Here is a 19,235-nt window from a genome sequence, read left to right as displayed (position 1 = left end):
TAGTTTGTTAAATAAACCTTTTTGAATCAACTAACATTTTTTTTATTGCTAAAGCACTTGACTTTACATCATTGGCCCCCATGCATCAAAGATGCATGAGATTGGAGCATATGAAACAAAAATCTGAACCATTGAACAATACTAGAACAATATAATGAGAAGAACAATAAATACTTGCAAAACGTGAACCACTTAAACATGAATGAGAATCAGTGGCTGGATACCACATTGCATCAACTCTCTAGTCGGACGAATATCGACTCAATAAATCTTCTTCATTTAATGAAGAACAACTGAGCAAATGATCTTTGTCCATCTCAAAGTTCTGGTTGCACAAAGTGCACATAGGACTGCTAAATATACCAATTCTGTATAGATGTTTAGCAAGGCAGTCATGTCCAGTCTCCAGACGGAACGCCGCCACTGCAGTGGATCTAGGGGAGTTTGGAATTTTATTAATTGAATACCTCCATTTCTTATTCTTGATTTCTTCTACTAAATTAGCATCATAGCTTTTCTTCACAATATTTTTTATAATTATTTTAATTGATGAAAATGGTACTTTGGCATTACCTGCCTGCAAAATCTCTGTTCCCTTCTTTGCTAATGTATCAGCCCATTCGTTACCATTTATTCCTGCATGAGATGGAATCTGCTGCAGAACAACAGTCCTTCCCTCAGAAGCTAGGAGATTAATATTTCTTCTGCAGGAGTCAATAATATTTGACTCTGCAACATTCTGTGCAGCAATAGCCTGGGTGGCTGATAGAGAGTCTGAAAAAATAACTATGTTGGCAATCTGAACTGATATAACCCTGATATGTTCTGTTGCAATTCTAATTGCTTCCAGTTCTCCATCAAAATTGGTCCACAATGGACCAAGGGTGGCATAGAACGCAAAGAGTTCTGAATACACACCAACACCAACGTTGTCAAGCATTGAATTATCTAACATTAACCTTTATAAAATTTGATAAATTAAGTTTCTGAATTATTTGGGATCGAATAAGTATTTTGGGATGAATAAGTAGCACGTTATGTAGTTTAATATATAAAAAACATTAATGAAGAAGTTAAGGATCAAATTGATAGAATAAAATAATGATTATACAGATATAATAGATTTATCGTATAACAAAAAATGTGCTGTTACATTCTAGGCTTATGTTTTGTCTTTAAATCTTATAATAATGTAATCATCTTTCAAATGTTGTTATCAGATTTTTAACAGCAACGAAATAACAAAAATGTAAATGTTATCTCTAATTTCCTAATAAGTTCGTAGAATAACATTGGGAAAAAGAAAGTAATAAAGATTGGAAACAATGTATTTCTTTGTGTTTTCAATGATAATTTATTAAAATACCTTTCATCACTTTAAACAAAGACGATGCGCAATTTCTCCTATTCAACGGCTTGTAAGTCCTCTAATCACTTTTAAAAGTAATTTTAACAAAAAACTTTCATTGAAATTTGAAAGAAACTTTTTTTTAACCTCTTTTGTTCGTAAACACTAAAGTTGCTCTTTTTTCATCACTGAACTTTACTCTTATCTCTGTGCAGTTCAAATGGTTTAAACTTTGTAAAAAAAGTAAATTATCCCTTTTCTAATTTTTCACTATGTAAGCGCTAATTAAAATATTCAATTCCTGAAAAGAAAGGAAATTAAAAATGTTTTGGTGCCGCTATTCTTGCGTTTTGAAGTTATTCTTTTTTGTATTCAAGGAATAAATTTTACTTAAAAATCAGGAATTGTGTCTGTTTATCGTATTCAAACACTTTTTCAAGCTTGAATGGTTACTATTTTTAAAACACAAAAACAGTGACTTTGGGGCGTTATCGTTATTTGAGAACAAAATGCAATTAGATACTTTGAAATAAGTTGTTTTCATGTTTGAGTATTTGAGAGCAGAAATACAAATTTTTCATTTTTATTTTTTGTTTAAATGCGGAATGCCTGTGGCTCGTAAAACTTTAGAGATTTACAGGTACTTTTCTTATCGGCCAAATGAGAACTATTCATTTACCTCAACCGCAAATTATCATGCTGTATTTCCGAAAAAAAAAACTATATCATCTAAAGAGATACATTTTGCATCAAATTGTTTTGTTTTTCCTTCCTAAACCATGAGGTTTAGCATATTTTTTTTAAAAAAACCTCTCTGCAAAGACTTTTAAGAGATTTTCTACAAGAAAGTTGTCGTTGTTGAGGTAATGTTAATTACAAAAATGAAATAAAAAAACGTGAAGATGTGAAAAATGTTGCAAGAAACTGATGCAAGAATACAATATTCTCTCAATAGATAAAAATGAAAAGCATATATTTAGTAGATCTTTGATAAAGACAGTTAAATATACTTAGTTTGCTATAAATCCACTTTTAAGAAAATAAAATGTTCAATCTTTTTACAAGTTTTGATTCTGTATGAATTATTCATTGTAAATATTCTGTGACTGTTGTGTTACTCACAAATAAAATAATTTTAAATTTAGCAATAAGTGTTAATTTCCGGGTGATTTAGGCTTGCTTTGTAGTTGTCCGATTCAAGTGAAATTTTGTACAGCCGGCATTCTTATTGGTTGGAACTTAATTCGGAGGGTAGAAGAAGTAAAGTTCCTTGATAAATTGAATGTAGATGTGGACCTCCTTATACACAAATGTAAATAGGCCGGGATAGCCTGATTTGTAGGACACTGGGCCCATCTTCAAGAGCTCGTGGGTTCGATCCACGCAAGCCAAAGACTCCCGTGTAGTAAATGGTGACTGATGCACGTTAAATCTGTCGATTCGCAAAATCCATGTTCCCATAACAAAGCAATACCTTTGGGGGTACTGATCCTTGAGTTTCCTTGACATCTGGATTGGTTCAAAATTACAAGGCTACGGAGTTGAACATTAGTAGTCAAAAACCTAAAATTGGGGTTTGCTGTTCGACGGCGGATATAAAAAGTACACAAATGCCAGCTAAATATATTAATTTCTTGTTAAGTTTATGATCTCTAGCATCAAAGAGCCTCTATTCAAAACATTATAGCGTTTTCTTTCCGATTGCCTGCAAAAAAAGTAAATATGCCAAATGGTTTTACTTCTTACGCATCAAAATGCCAAAAAAGTCCAATTTTATAAAATATCATATCAAAATGCTGTTTAAATTATTTCTTTTTATTCTCTTGTATTAAAGAATTTATTTCTCAACAATATTTTCTATTGAAAAGTATTAAAACTAAAACTCTAACTGTCTTAGTATGAGCATGAATATCCCATTTGGGAATTTAAAAACTGAATTTCTAATACCTCCAAGAGTGGCTTTAGGCTAAAGTAACATTTTTCAAAATAGATAGAGTATTACATCGAAATTCCGTTTGTCCTTGTCTAGAGCGACGACCCCTTTTCCCACGGGGAAGGAGACAAAATCATTCCTGTAGGTGACCTTCTTAGAAGACCACAAGGGTGACAAATGACGCCGTTTTGCTATTTTTTGTCCTTTTTTTCCCCTTTAAGTCCCTTCTTGTCCGTTTTCGATCAGCTTCAAGAGCTGAGTTTTTCCGCCGATGGAAGCATGCATAATAAATTACATAGCTGAAGACAGGAGGGAAGTAACTCCTGTTTCTTTCTTTGTTTTATTTTTTTATCCCTTTTTCCCCGATTTTCTTTCTTTCTGCATTATTTCTTTGGCTATGTTTTTTTTTTCTTGCTCTCTCATCCAGAGAAACAATTTTGACGCGCACCTGCGTGCTTTGAAATTTATTATATATATTTTTTTTCTTTTTTTAGATGGGATAAGAAAATAGTTTTAGGCTTTTTTTTCCGTCAACTTACGATTTTTTTTCTTCTTTTACCCAGTATCAAACATAAACTAGTTATCTATAAATATATTTGAAAGATTTAACTTCTGTTGTCTTTCTTAAAGTAATATTGTATTTTAGTTTCCATAAATCGTTTCTTTGATCTAAAAATACCGGAATTTTTGTTATATTTATTAAGTACTAGCCGCCTAAGGCGGCCAGCTGTCCGCCACGCTGAAGGTTTTCACAAATAAAGTTTTTTAAAACATAGCAGGAAATCTGAAGATTAGTGGACAATTAAAGTGTTCCTGTCCTGCAATTTTGTCTTCATATCCAGTTCTGCTGCAGATGTGTTATAGCTCTTGAGGATGTTTGAAATTATATAGCTACAACGCTTAAGAAGGAAAAAAAACTAAAATGCCAAATACATGAAAAGAACACGAAAACGAATAAATTTTTTATGGTATCAATTTTTATTTCTATATAATTTTTTATGGTATCAAATTCTATTTCTATATCTGTTACGTCAAGCACTCAGGTATTATAATTTGATCTAGTTGTGCTTGTATAATTTTGATCTAGTTGCGCTTTCTACGTCATTTTGTTAACATCGTTTGGTTTGTTATTTAACATCGTTTGGTTTGTTATTTCTAAGTTAACTTTCAAAAAATTGGCTGGCATCAGCATTTTTATTCTTTAAGTTGTTTACTTTTTCTTTTGGAATTCGTTCCTTTTTAGCGAAATGTTTTTCAACCTAATCGAATTCTTTGCCGACTGTTCTCTGTATATATAAAGAAAATAAAGTAAATATTTTTAAAGTGTTGTGAAAAGAATTTTTAGTTGTACAAAGTACTACAATATCGCTACAAAAATTATCGTTTTCGCTTAAGAAAAAAAATAGAGCGTGGAAAGAAGAAAAACTTATTATAACAATTATGAACAGCGACAAATATATCAAAGCGAAGCGTTCTATTTACGTATCGAATATGTTGCCACATTTTTAATACAAAAGTTAAACTTTTCTCCACTTTAATAAATGTAAACTAATGCGAACTTTACAATTAAATTATTAATTCCTTCGTATATTATTGGTTTAAGTTGTCGAAAATAAATATTTCAATTGTAAAGTTCGCATTAGCATACATTTATAAGAGTGGGAAAAAGTATATTCATTTTTTAATAGTTTTTTGAATATGGCTCTTTGAAGACGAAAAAGCAGACGAAAAGCATAGACTTACAAAATGACTGATAACTAAATAACTAATCCAAATTTTTGAAAAAGAAAAAAAATACTTCTTCATTATGTCAAAACACAATTATGTGCCGAGTTTCGTGCCTGGGCGAGGCTTCTGGGGCGATATATTGTGATTACAGACACACACACACACACACACACACACAGCCGCTTTTATTATTATGTGTAGATAACCAAATTATTGTTGTAATAAAATTCTTGCTATGGTGGAAAACAAAAAGAAACTATGTTGATGAGTTTCAGTAAATTAATTTTCAGTGAAATAAAATAAAAATATCTAAAACATTTTTTTTAATGGCGGGTACTTGGAACTATTGTCCATTGGCCTCAGAAAGTGTCTGCACAGCTTACTCTCCTCTCGTTACCCAGTGGGCACCTGTGGCGAAGCCACGGCGGTAAAGCAGCGTCGCCCACGTCACACAACCACAAACCCGGTTAAAGGGCGAGTCACATTCAAACAATCACACACAAAGGAGAAAGAACATAGAACACAGAGAGAAAGAAACATCCATGCTCTGAGCGGGATTCGAACCCGCAACCAACAGCTCCGCAGTCAGACGCGCTAACCACTCGGCCACTGGTCGGCGTATCTAAAACATTATATTGTATAAATACTTGTATACGTTTTTTTAATGTGTTTTGAAAAAAATAATCAGTTGAAGGTATTTTTCATTTTTTGAGTTTTTTTTTTCCTGAACTGTTTCAATGATCATGATTTCACTGTTTCAATGACACAAAATATTTTCATTGGACGATAGATTTCATATCCGGGCGTCCAATGACGTTGGGCAAACTATGAACGGTTTTCGTGCTATTATTATTTACGAAACCCATAGTGTAATCCATTTTATTAGCCGTGTTAAAAATTTGAAGTTTAAAGATGTGAGGGTAAAAGGTTCTATATCATTCCTATTTAACGGTTTCTCTGACGAAAAAAAAGACATATAATCTCTTCATCAGCTCGCATGACTATAACCACAAAAATAGTGCTTCCTAATATGGTATTTATATAGGTAAAGCAAAATGTATCAATAAAACTGTGTGAGTACTAAAGAAAAAAAAAGAGGCAAAGACAATTCCAAAACAAAACTTACTTACATCATTTTAAAGAATATAATTTGCACGGCAAAATGCATAATTTGAGTGAAATCGGTCAAAAAGTTCTTGAGAAATCAAATTTAGAAAACGTATAATTTTTTAACTAGCAATTAAACCCCGGTTCAGGAAATATGAAAACTCTTCAAAAACATTGACAAGAAAGAGAGGCTACTAAGTTTAATGCATTTATACCTTGCATCAGACGCATAGAAATCGATGTATAATTGCGTCTTAACCTGAAATCCCTTAAAATTATTTTTTAATCTAAAAAGTGATTTCTTTCAAGTGCATTATTTATCATGCATTTGGTTAAATGCTGCGATTCCTTGCAAAGAGCGTTTGCCCAGTCTTACGTTTTCAATAATTTATATTTTTGAAATAAGTGCGAAAGAGACGATAAAATGTTTCATACATCTTATTTAATAACCAACATATAGAAAGCAGAAAAAGAAGAAAAGAGAAATATTTTTCGAAAAAAATTCCTCTTGGTTTGCGAATGGCATGCCGGATACCTTCTTTGTGAGCCCTCCCATTCGATGTCAAATCTCATATCTCTTTGTAGATAGAAGCGAAAATCTGTCTGCATGAATGTCTGATTTCGGAATAAGAATAGCTATTTGAATTACGTTTATTTCTGCACCTTGCAAACTTTCATGAGGTGGTTTGTAAACATTCGCAACGTTTAGGTGTCATGTAATTTGTTTCGAATATTGAAAATACGAAAATCCATTGTTGATACTCATTGTTGCATATTGAAATTTTCTCAATATTTTTGGAGCGGTGAAACCAATTTCCATGGCATTTTCTTCTTAAGACTGTAGTATTGTTTGGATCAGTTTGAGATACCTTTTTATCTCGCTACCTTGAGTTTATAGCAAGGAAATATTGGAGCTAGCAATATTAAACGAAAAGACAAAAAAGAGGTTTTTCTCGTGGTTTCAGAGTTTGCTGACAGGCAAAGAGCATAGTTAAACAATAAATTAAATTTTCAATTTCAAAAAATATTAACAAATTAAATCTATTAAAAATGAATTACAATCTTAAACTCAAGGGTAGACTTTGGTCTTTTCTAAGCCTGTTCGCACTTCGTTACCACGAATTAGAATGAAAGGCATATATTTTACAGGATACCGATAAATCTTTGGTTCTTCCGATTTTAGTATCCTTCAAAAGTACCCATTTAGTAAGCTAATATATATTTTTGAAGATATTAAAATTTGTTGTACATAACATTATTATATTTTAAATAACAAATTCTCCACAACATCAATTATTGTCAAATTAATTAAAAAGTGTCCCGTAAACATCCAAATACGGACATGTAAGAAAAGGAAAAATGTTACTTCCGCAGCATTAGGTGTTTTTTTCGGCTGTTTGAAATCTCGGGAAGATGTAATTATGTGAAAAAGACAGGTCAGCTGATCGTCGGAGATGTATGAAAGAATTGCATAGGTCATTAATGTAATTTAAATTTGACATTTATGGTAACTTTTGAATCATGACAAAAGCTGTATTTTATGCAACGTTAGGAGCGGAGTTTAAAATACATGTAATCTCACGGAACAAAATTATTCTCCTCTTGAGAAATCACACATAATATCCTTCATGTATATAAGAAATAAGCCTGTGAAATTTGGGGTCTTAATTTCAAATTTTTCTTGCTCGAGTGCAAGAAAAGACAGTTTTAGTTGAATAAATGAAAAAAATAATTATGTATGACTATGATGAGCATGACCATTAGTAACTATTATTTATGATGCAAATTTTTATAATAAATTGTCGAAAAGTGATGAAAACTCATTGTAAAGAGATGAGTTTATCTTTTCAAAATATCACATTAAATTACTTTGATTGTTATTGAAACGTAACCTATAGATGTTTAAAGAATTGATTTTTGCAGATAAAGATTGAAAGCATTGAAAGAATTTTTTTCTTCATATATTTGAATCTTAACTATCTTGGTTGGCATAACATGCAAAGTTATTTATAGGTACATGGATAAATATACTCAGTCCAGTAACATTAATGTGACCACCAGTCTAAAACCAGAATAACCACCTTTCGCAGAGCTGACCGCGGCAAACAAGAAATAAGAGAGTAAATTAGTTTCTTGAAGTTGTTCACTACAGTGTTGAGGCATGCCGACTCCAATGCCGTGGCCAGCTAAACTGGTCTACACGGTTAAGGTTCAATTGCCAGATTTCTCCATTGAGATGATACCACAGATTCTCAGTTAGGTTTATGTCCGGGGAGTTTGGCTTTCAGGGGAGTGCGGTAAACTCTTTATTTTGCTCTTTGAACAGTCACGTTCTCTGAGAGCTGTTTGACACGTCACATTATCATCAGGAGGAGAAGAATCTACATAAAGGGATGGACATAGTCCACAAAATCATTTGCGGCCATATGATTATCCATCGTGCCCTCTACAATGATGAATGAACCAAGAGAATGTCGCAATGACATTCCCTAAACCATAATGCTCCATCTTCCAGCATGGACGCTTCTGGCTCTTCTGCGTAGTGTATGCTTTCAGATATTCCAAGAGGTATACGGCAAGATGTATATGCCACTGAGTGGGTTTCCAGGTGTAGTACTGGAGAACAGAACCTTTGTCGCTGTTTAACGTAGTCAGCAGGAGCGCATTAACCAGGTGTCTGCAGCAGAAAACCATATTCAGCAACGTTCACTCTACCGTTGTTGAAAAGACAGTATTGATAACTATTTAGTTCATCATGGTAATTAGCTGCTTAACGGTTCCACGTCTTTTTGAAATTACCACATTTGTCACGTCATTGATTTTGGATAGTACTATTTTACCAAGCACTGTTAACTTTTAACACGGTGGCGCCAGAACAGTTTACAAAATTAGCTGCTTTAGCTCGGAAATCCATGATCCTGTGCTTCTGAATGTTGGATGAATTACGCCAATTCTACACTGTAAAAAATTTCGAGCTATGTTGCACCAAACATTGGTATTCATTTGCTGGCTACATAAAATCGTGCTCAGTTTTACTATATGTTGGTGCTTTCACTAGCTCCAAACAACGAGAGAAGGTTGCACCATAAATCGGAATTTTGAAAGAGCCTAAAAGCGGCGAAAGGTTGCACCGAAAATAAGTGTTTTGAAGGAAACTAAAAATGGAGGAATTTTGCACCATGATTCGGTATTTTTGAAGGGAACTAAAAGCGAGGAAGGTTGCACCATTATTAGATATTTTCAAAGTGCTAAAAAGCAGAATAAGGATGCACCATTATTAAATATTTTTTAAGCGCTAAAAAGCAGAGAAAGTTAGTATCATTAATAAATATTTATAAAAAAAGAGAAGATAATTTAAATCAAATTATAATTTGATTATTTAAATCTATAAAAATTAATAAAACTATTTTTATTTTAGATGTGTTATATAATATATATATATATATATATATATATATATATATATATATATATATATATATATATATATATATATTAAATAATACATCTAAAATAAAAATAGCTTTTTTAATTTTTATATATTTAAATAATTAAACTATAATTTGATTTAAATTATCCTCTTTTTTTATAAATATTTATTAATGATAACTTTATCTGCTTTTGGGCACTTTAAAAATACTTTCGATCGTATAAAAACTTTTACTTTCCTCAAATTTATGTATGTAAAATTTGAATTATTTTTTACATTTCATTTAAAGCACGAACAGATGCTATAGAGTTAATACCACTAATGTTTTAAAGAGAAAATAAAAAAGAATTTTAATTTTAGGATGAATCAAATTCTTATTACTATGTATTTTGAAATTATTTTATTATTTAGAAATGAAAATGTTACTTTCACAAATAAAAATTTATGTAAAAAAGTAGACAAATATTGTATTGGTCAACCCCCAATCTCTAATTAAGGAAACATTCCAATATTAATTACATTAGCGTATGGAAATATTAAATTTGAAGTAAATTAAGAAATGTAAAAATAATGAAATAACTTACAGTTATGTAAAAATATACAGATCAATATTTAAACATAATTTATTCATTTACATCCTTTTGATATTTGTATGCATAGACAGAATGTAATAATTTTTAAGCAAAATCTCAAAATTTAAATGTATTATACTTTTTATACATATCACAGCATTCATTTAAAAAATACAAAATATTAACTCAAAAATTTGATAGATAGTATGCTTTTGTTACTAAGAGAGTGCATTCAATTCAAACTTATTTTAAATTTACAGTAATTTAAACTAAAAATTATGTTATGCCTCAATGTTTAGAGTTTTGAAATTTGGGATCATCTGAAAATAATTTTCTATATTTAAATAAGATACTAAATTTCCTGATATATTCTGCTTCATCCGAATTGAAATCTACAATATAGATAAATTACTTTTTTACAAGCATAGTTTACTACTCGATAAAAACAGTAAAATTTCACACAGTTTGGAAAAAAATACTGTAATTTTTTTTTTACAAATTAATAAATTATGGAGTGTATTTGAGAAAAAGCAATATTTTTATTACATATTCATTATTATAGATTTTCTGGTGTTTAACAATATCACATTTTTCAGTTGATTGTAAAAATCACAACAAGATTTAAAAATATTACACACAAATAAAATTTTAGAGCCTATTTACGATGTACTCCACATGTATACTGTTTGTGAGGATTGCCTTTTTAACTAAAGGTCTTTTGTTTCATAGAAGCACATATATTTCGGAATAAAAAAATTTTACTTTTATAATTAAAATGGAACTTCTCGAAAAAAAATATTTAAAAAAACAAAACAACTGTAAATATTATAAAGAATACGTATGACATTTTTGAGGATTAATGAAAACATTCGATTTCATGGTTATGTTGTTTTTTTCCTCCCTCACAAAACACAAATGTGAGCTAAATTAATATACATAAAGCTACAAAAAAATAAAATAAATAAGTAAAAATAAAAAAAACATAGAAAAATAAGTATCTAAAGCAGAGTATCTATGAGCATCAAAATATTTTTTTTATTTGTATTTAAAAAAAAAATTATTTATTAAACTTTTAAATAGTACAATACTTTGCTTCATTTAAAAAAATTTTGCTTAGTTAAAAAATATTAATAATAAAATATATTTTTAAAAAAAATCATAATAAGAAATCAGCTTACTTCTAAATGTTGGAAAACAAATCTTGTTCTTTCCGGTGTTTTGTTCTAAATTTCAGTAAGGTATTCTTGGCGAATAAAAAAAAATTATATAGCTTTGTTTTATATTTTGTTATTGTAAAATATATAGCGCCAATATTACCCACTATGTTTTTCTCCTACCTCGTGCGCTCAACGAACGTAAAGAGAAATCTAGTTTCCATGACAACGGTTAGTATTAATTTGAGGTGAATAATTCGCATTGAAAATTTCACAACAAAAGCATTTTAGAATGTATAGACCAAAATTCGCGTAATTATGTGACATTAAAACGAAAATTAGCAAAATCAATCACATGAAAATCAAAACAAAAGCATAGATATTGATAAAAAGTTTTAATCCTAACAGAAAGCACATACGAATTTTTTTGTTCGGTAGAATAAAAACACGAACATAGAAACTTCTTCACCGGCAGTAAATTTGGCGGAAAGCTATGCTCCTTTAGACAAATAAACTGTAAATGCACTTTCTGTGTACATAAAACCGTTGTATCCCCTTATTTACTCAAAAAAGAGCTAATATAGATTTTAAAATATTTAATTATTCATACAAAGAATACAGTTTCCTAGAAGAAATTTGAAGCTAGCACTTTCAAAACAGACAACAAAAGCTAAGTTGATAAGAAAGAAATGAACAGTAATTAATGCAAATAATTAAGAAAAGTTTACTTACCTTCAAAAGAAATTGACAATTTCAAAGACAACTTTCATGACATGATTGCAAGTTTCAACAACAAAATCGTCCATCTTGTAAACAGCTACAAAATAAGTTATCGGTCACGTGATTGTCATAGTACGAAAGTTTGGTGCAATCGATTGCGCCATAAACTCATTTCTTGATCATATTTTCCAATTTATGGTGCAACCTGGATAAAATAATTTTTTATTTATCCAATTTATGGTGCAATTAGAAACTTTGCACCAAGTATTGGATAAGCATTAACCGAGATTTTTTACAGTGTACATGACGTCAACAACAACAAAGTTTCCCGATTTCCTTGGATACTCTTTACGTACGCTTTACTGTAAAAAACCTCCACCTGTCTTATTTGATTGTTTATTTTACGTTGTCGTCGAAAGTCAGAGTAATGTGACTAGACTGAGTCTGTGTGTACTTATTTATTAAAATGAAAACCGAATTATCATGAAATTGATTTTAGAAATAAAGAAAATAGCATATGTAAATAGTCCAGTGCATGCGTAAACAATTTTTAACAAATTTTAATTTCATAATTGAAAAAAATAATTAAAATCTTCATAAATATATCTTTATTTGAAAGAAGCGTATGTTACGTAGGAAGTGAGCTAATATTTTATTTTAGAAAAAAAAAACTATTTTTGGATTTTTTTTTATACGAAAATACAGCCTAGGATATTTTAAGAATTTATGTGGTTGAAACTTTCTAAGAAATTTCTGAACCTTTTCCATTTTGCTTTTCTTTAGTTTAAATTTCACATATTCTTCTTTTATCCTTTACAATGTTTCTGCCTGAAAAATGCAAAACAACTTTGGGTGCTTTGTAGACCCTCTTTCTTGAATGTTTTTCGTTTTTCTCTTTTCTCAGATTTCATCCTTATGCTTTTTTCTCATTCCATTTTACTTGAATAAATATATCCTATCTCTGAAACATTATATTTAGCTTTTCTGAAAATGATTGATAAACATTTTATATCAAATATATTATCAATATTTCTTTAAACTATTACAATTGAATGTTTAGCATATAGACTAGCAGAAATGAAAGGTAGTTTCATATAAAAACATATTCTATTTATATACATGGTATGAATCTTTTCTTTCTAATTGTGTTGAATGAAGCAAGGAGTTTCTGAGAAAGCATAAATATATTTGAGTGTTTTATTTTTTTAATTTAAGGACACGTTCCCAGGAAATTTCTGTATATTGCAGACAAAAAAAGGAAAAACAAATTACTTCTTCAATTATGAAGCTTATTCGGCATTGAAAAACATGGCATTGTACAAATGAAGAAAGTAATTTCGCTTGCACTATTTACAGCTTTTCGTAAGAAAACGAATTGTAATTGTTGCTATCAAATGTGTATGCTTTTTACTGCTAAACGTCTAGTTCTAATAGTAAATTTGTACTTGTGAGCTGATAACATTTAATTTTAGTTATATACCTGTTCAAAAAACTATATATTAAAATAAATACTTTTAAGTGGAAAATTTATAATTTTTTCTATAAAACGTAAAAAAAAATCTTCATTGAGAAATTAATTTTTTACTACCCATATTATTAGGTTATATGTCATTCTACGGTAATATGACACATAGAATTAATAGTACATAATGGTGAAAAATGCGGCTTTTGAATGTTAAACAAATATTTAACAACTAAAGGAAGAAATCAGCACTTATTTTTTGCTACCACTATAATCATTAAGATAATAAATCATTGCGGGAAATGTCTTGCTGAGGAAATTACACATATTAAAGACAATATTACAGATATAAATTTTCCGTCTATCTCTTCTAATTCAGAATATGGAACGATAAGTGATTTTTAAGAACCTTAATTCCTACATCTTAAATTTATACGTCTTGTGACAACCTTCTAAAAACAAGTATTGACTTTTAACGCTTTTTCAAAGAGATTGAATTTTTTTCAACAAAAAAAGTACTTAAGGAAGTAGTAGCACTACGAATTTATTTGTATCCAATAGTTTATACTATAAAAAAAGAACTATACTCTCAAGAGAAGTTTGAAGAAAGAATTCAAATGCTATGTTAATCATTTTATTAAATACTTACTTTGAGATGTGTTTATTTTCCAAAATGCGTATTTTGAGTTGTGTTTATTTTCTTAAAAACGCATTTTAAACTGTGTCCAGAGTAAAAAGCTCACTGATAACCTATATAGCTGTGACGATAATCGAAAGTTTACTTAAATCTGTATTACAAACGTTAAAGGAAAATTATTTGAAGTATTTTACAATAAAATTTGAACCGTGGTGGCTCAGGGGATAGACCACTCGGTGACTCAGGTTCTAATCCCAACGACAGCTGGTCAATACAAATTACGCACCCGGCTCGCACAGTGCTGACATAAAATATCCTCAGTGGTAAGCGAATCCTGGATATAGACTCCCCTTGCCATCAGGTTAACTGTGAGAGTTATCCGTGGTTTTCCTCTCCATGTATCGCAAACGCTGTTCAGTTCCATCAAAGAGACCTCCGTGAAGACAGAATTTCTTGCAATACTTTATCCAGGATTACCCTTGTCTATTGGATTGGGATCAAAATGGCAATGTGTTGGAGTTCAAAATTGCAATGTGTTGGAATGTGGAACATTGGTAGTCGTAAGCCCAAAACTGGTTTGGATGTTCAGCGACAGTTATAAAATACAATGCTCAAAGTAAATAACATTTCGAAAATAAAATGACCAAGTTATGATACGCTCAATTATTTAAAATGACACGTGATTTTTTAATGCTCAAATTATTTTTCTTGAGTTATTTCAATAGTACCTGATAATTCTCCCGCAGTACTAAGTTATTCTTTCCTATGATTTTCCTAGGAACTTGATTAAATAGAACCTCCTATCGATGCATCACTCCTATCGAAATCAACAGAAAAAGTTCCTTTTTACTCCTTTTTGTGAAATGATGGATCTTGTTAACGAACCACATTAAAATACTCCAATTTTCAGATATAAAACTGCTATTATGATTATACTAAATTGACTAATTGATTAAGGCAGAAAGCTATTTAATTTACGAAAATAGACACAACATTTTATTTATTTATTATAAGTATGTATAATATGTTAAGTTATATAACATCTATTTCGAAAACTAACATCTAATTCGAACAGAATTGTTAAGCAAAATATAGAAACATTTTATACAATTTAAAAACCACTGTAAATTTTGTGCACTTTAAGAAAGACAAATAATTAAAAATTAGTGGAAACTCAAAAGCAAAGGAAATGAATTAAACCTTTATTATTTTAAAAAGAAACAAAGTATTTTTTTACAGATTCTCATATATTTAAATTGGTTTAGTGTTATTTACTTAACAGGTGCTTTATAATTCCATTCAAGTTATTTTCTATTTTAAAATAATAGAAATGTAACGACAAATTAATTAAATTAATGAATCATTACGTTAACCAAAGTCTAATTTATTGCACTGAAATTTTTATTACTCAAAAAATAACAATATTTTTACTGCAAACTTGGTGCAATGCGCACTGAGAAAAAAAACTATTGTCGTAACTACCAAAATATGGTAAAAACTATCGTGTTTCTGGCTCTACGGAGACGCCAAAAAGCTCGTTAGTTTTTACCGAAGTTCTTCTGCAATGATTTTGATACAAACAACAATATAATAGGGTTTTATAATATGTGATAAAATTTGTAAAATTAAGTAAAATATAGTGGTTTTATCGTGAAATCTTAGACCATGGCATAAAAAGTATTCCAGTTAAATTTACCTTTCAGTTTTGTGTTTTATACTAAATGTATGGTAATAACAACTGTAGTTCTGAAAACCAGATTTTCAAAAAAACCGTTACCATGGTACCGGTTAAAAAAAAAAAAGAAAAAACAGAAATATTACTGTTATGCAAAACAACACTTTTAACAGAATTTTTTTTTCCCGTGTAGTGCAACAACAGCAATATCAATACTCAATTATTCACAAACAAGAACTTTTTTAGACTTACCTTTTTGAAAAGATTAGGTAATTTAATAAGCTCTAAAATGAACTTACCGAACATTTGTAGTTTATTTTCTGCAGAAATTGTTCAAGACTATAAAATGAAAAGGCGCGATTTACATCAGGAAAACATTTCCCCACGAAATATACACTTTTGTTTTCATTTGTGGATAATAACAGTATTTCTTCATGTATTAAAGAAGAGACTGCAGGATATTTAAGCTACAGCACAGCGTCATATATTTTATGAAAAGGATTGTGCAATTTATTCTTAAGTAGAATTTCTCATTAAGTTGACATTTTTACTTTAATGTTTTGCTAAGTTATTTTAATTAAAGAAACAAATATTTCTGCGGAACAAACTTTTATTAAATAGCGATGGGGAAAACATTTATACATCCGTTAAAACTTTGTTTTAAGCATTGTATATTTAAAAACTATTCCTCATAATACTCAAATTTGTATATATTTTTTAAAACAAAACGTAAATGGATCTCTGAATATTATTTCAAAATAGCCTAATTTATTTGGAAAATGTTTCACTGTGTGGTGTAAACCCAATAAAAAAATAAAGAAAATCACACTGAAAACTTACTTTTGTAGCGGGTAGTTTATCTGTAGCAACAAACCAATTCCCTGTGGTGCCACCTATGTCCCCACCACCGAGACTCAGTTCAAGTTCGGATATGAAACCCTAAACATGACTTTTCCCCTTTCCCCCAGTTTTCTTAAATTTTAATTCTTTTTACTTTTGTTAAATGTAATTTATGTTTGTATCTGTGGTTATTAATTAAATTTCTTTATTAAGTGTACTTTTAGTCACTTTTGTCCTAATTTACAATTAATTTGAGCTAGCCGATATTCCTTCACACTACACTTTAACATTTTTAAACATACTATCTAAAATTTCTTTATATAATTTTACTTTTTATATTTTATATCCGTCGTTGAACAGCCGACCCGATTTCTGGTTTACGACTACTAATGTTCAACTCCGTAGCCTTGTAATTTTGAACTAATCCAGAAGACAAGGAAACTCTAGGACAGTACCCCCAGAGGTATTGATTTGTTATGGGAACATGGAGGAATTTGTGACTCGACAGATATCACGTGCATCAGTCACCATTTACTACACGGGGAGTCTTCGTCTGGAGTGGATCGAACCACGAACTCTTGGAGATGGGCCCAGTGCCCTACCAATCAGGCGATCCCGGCCTTTTATCATAATTGTGAGTCTGAATTATTCGCATAACTATATGATTCTAAAGTTATGCATGACAATGCACAGTTTTCAAAAGTTAAATTTTTTAAATCGCCAAACAATTTGTTAAATCCCCGTCTGCATATGTTAAAATATTTGATTTATTTAAAAAAATAAATTTTCCTGATTAAATTTTTTTAATTGAATTGACTTTAAATGCTCAAAAAATTGGATAGATTAAAATCAAAATTATTATGCATTCACTCAACAAAAATTTAAAAAATTCAGTACATATAATACATAATAAATATATAAATATATTCAGTTAATATAAATATGATTTTTTTTAAATTTTAGAATGTTTTTAATTATTAAAAATGAATTTCATATGAATGGATATTGCAACGACTAAGCCCATGATAACAAACGAGAATTATTGAAGTAAGTGTCGAAATTTTATTAAACATGTAGTGTCTGTCAATTTGTCAAGGTGAAACAAAATTAAACTTAAGCTGCATGGACTGTATCTCAAGTAAAGGTTCAGCTACCAAAAGAATTTTTTTTCTTAAACATTTTGACTGCATGATTCAAAATCTTCAGAAAAATCTTCACAATAATTGGAAAATTGATTTCCCAGCAAACAGCAGCAGGTCCAAAAGTTAGGTGACGCCGTTTCAACTTTCAACTGAATCAGAATTTGATATTGAGCTTCTGCTTAAATTAATTGAATTGATGACATTCCTTTCAGTTAAGTCCATTTTCGTTGGGTAAGGGATTTGTATGGGTAAGAGTAAGCTAAGACGTATTGATTAGGTTATTTTAAACCAGCGAAACAAAAAGAAAGATTCATAAAGATTTATATCTGTAATTAAGCGAATATTATTAATTTTGAATGTGCAACTGGGCATTTGAGATTAATTTTCCCAGTTCATTATTGTAAAACAAATAAAATTAATTTTTGATATATTAAGTAAATTATCCTTATTTCAATGGATCGAAAATTACTTTAAAATTATGAAATTTATATGAAACACATACATTGTCAGAAATACCGATGGAGTAATAAAAAAATAAGTAATAAGAAGATCAAGTTTAATTAAAGATTAATAAAGATTAAGTATAAATAAAGATTAAGTATAAATAAAGATTAATGAAGATTCAGTATTAAAACTAAAGATAAGATTGAGAAATAAAAAATAAAGCTACTTATCGAAATATAAATCAAAATAATGTCTATTTAAGTTGATTTGATTTTATTTTAAATTAATAAATTGTCATAAAGCACAGATAATTTTAGAAATAGGGATTAAATTTGAATTACGTAATTAAAAAAAAAAACTGTTGAACTATAAACTAAAATGACTTTTAGTTCAGGGACTTTAAATTATTATGAAACAATGGCATTTTTATAAAACATATACATTGTTGGAAATGTCTAATTAAAGTCAATAAAATTATAAAAACTAAATTATTTTTTAAAATTTAATCTAAAATAACTCTTAGTTCAAAGGATATAATTAAAAAAAATTACGAAATTTATTTAAACAGATTCATCGACACACATATCGGTTTAACAATGAAGCATATAATCTGTATGTTGTAACAGCGTTTCAATCTTAAAAAGTTTTAAAATAAATCATCCTTAATGTTGAACCATAGCATCATGTAATCAAGTTGATAACATAATAAGAGTATTTAACTTTCCACCGTATTAGGATTTTTTTTTCTTCTTTTCATGATAGCTGCAGCCTTAAACAATTTTATGATTCAGTATGCTTCAAAAGCTTTTTTCACTTCTGCAGTTGACTTTTTTAAAACATTTCAATTTTTGAAGTAATTTTTATATATACACTTATAATTCCTCAGTACATATATACACTTTTATTTATTAGTACTATGGTGAAAATATGCATAAATAAATAGTGTATTTAGCAAATGATATAAATTAGTAACAAGCATGTAGAAAAATTAAACCTGTGAGTAAGTTGTTGTTTACTGGATTTGGAACGAGCTCATCTCGAAT

General features: G+C 29.5%; 1 protein-coding gene across 1 annotated transcript; it reads right to left on the bottom strand.

Annotated features, from left to right (window-relative positions):
* Positions 1–241: 241 nt before the first annotated feature.
* On the bottom strand, positions 242–955 carry LOC107447240 (uncharacterized). Its single transcript, XM_016062111.2, has one exon. The coding sequence runs from the start codon at positions 953–955 to the stop codon at positions 242–244; it is 714 nt and encodes a 237-aa protein (XP_015917597.2).
* Positions 956–19,235: the final 18,280 nt, after the last annotated feature.

This window comes from Parasteatoda tepidariorum, chromosome 6 (assembly GCF_982258835.1).
Source record: "Parasteatoda tepidariorum strain Cologne lab strain chromosome 6, Ptep-v5.0, whole genome shotgun sequence".
NCBI classification, from domain to species: Eukaryota; Metazoa; Arthropoda; class Arachnida; order Araneae; family Theridiidae; genus Parasteatoda; species Parasteatoda tepidariorum.
Note: the sequence above shows the minus strand (reverse complement) of the source record. Positions and strands in the feature narration are given on the sequence as shown.

Coding starts and splice junctions, on each gene's coding strand:
- LOC107447240 (XM_016062111.2), bottom strand. CDS start 955: ATGTTAGATAATTCAATGCTTGACAACGTTGGTGTTGGTGTGTATTCA.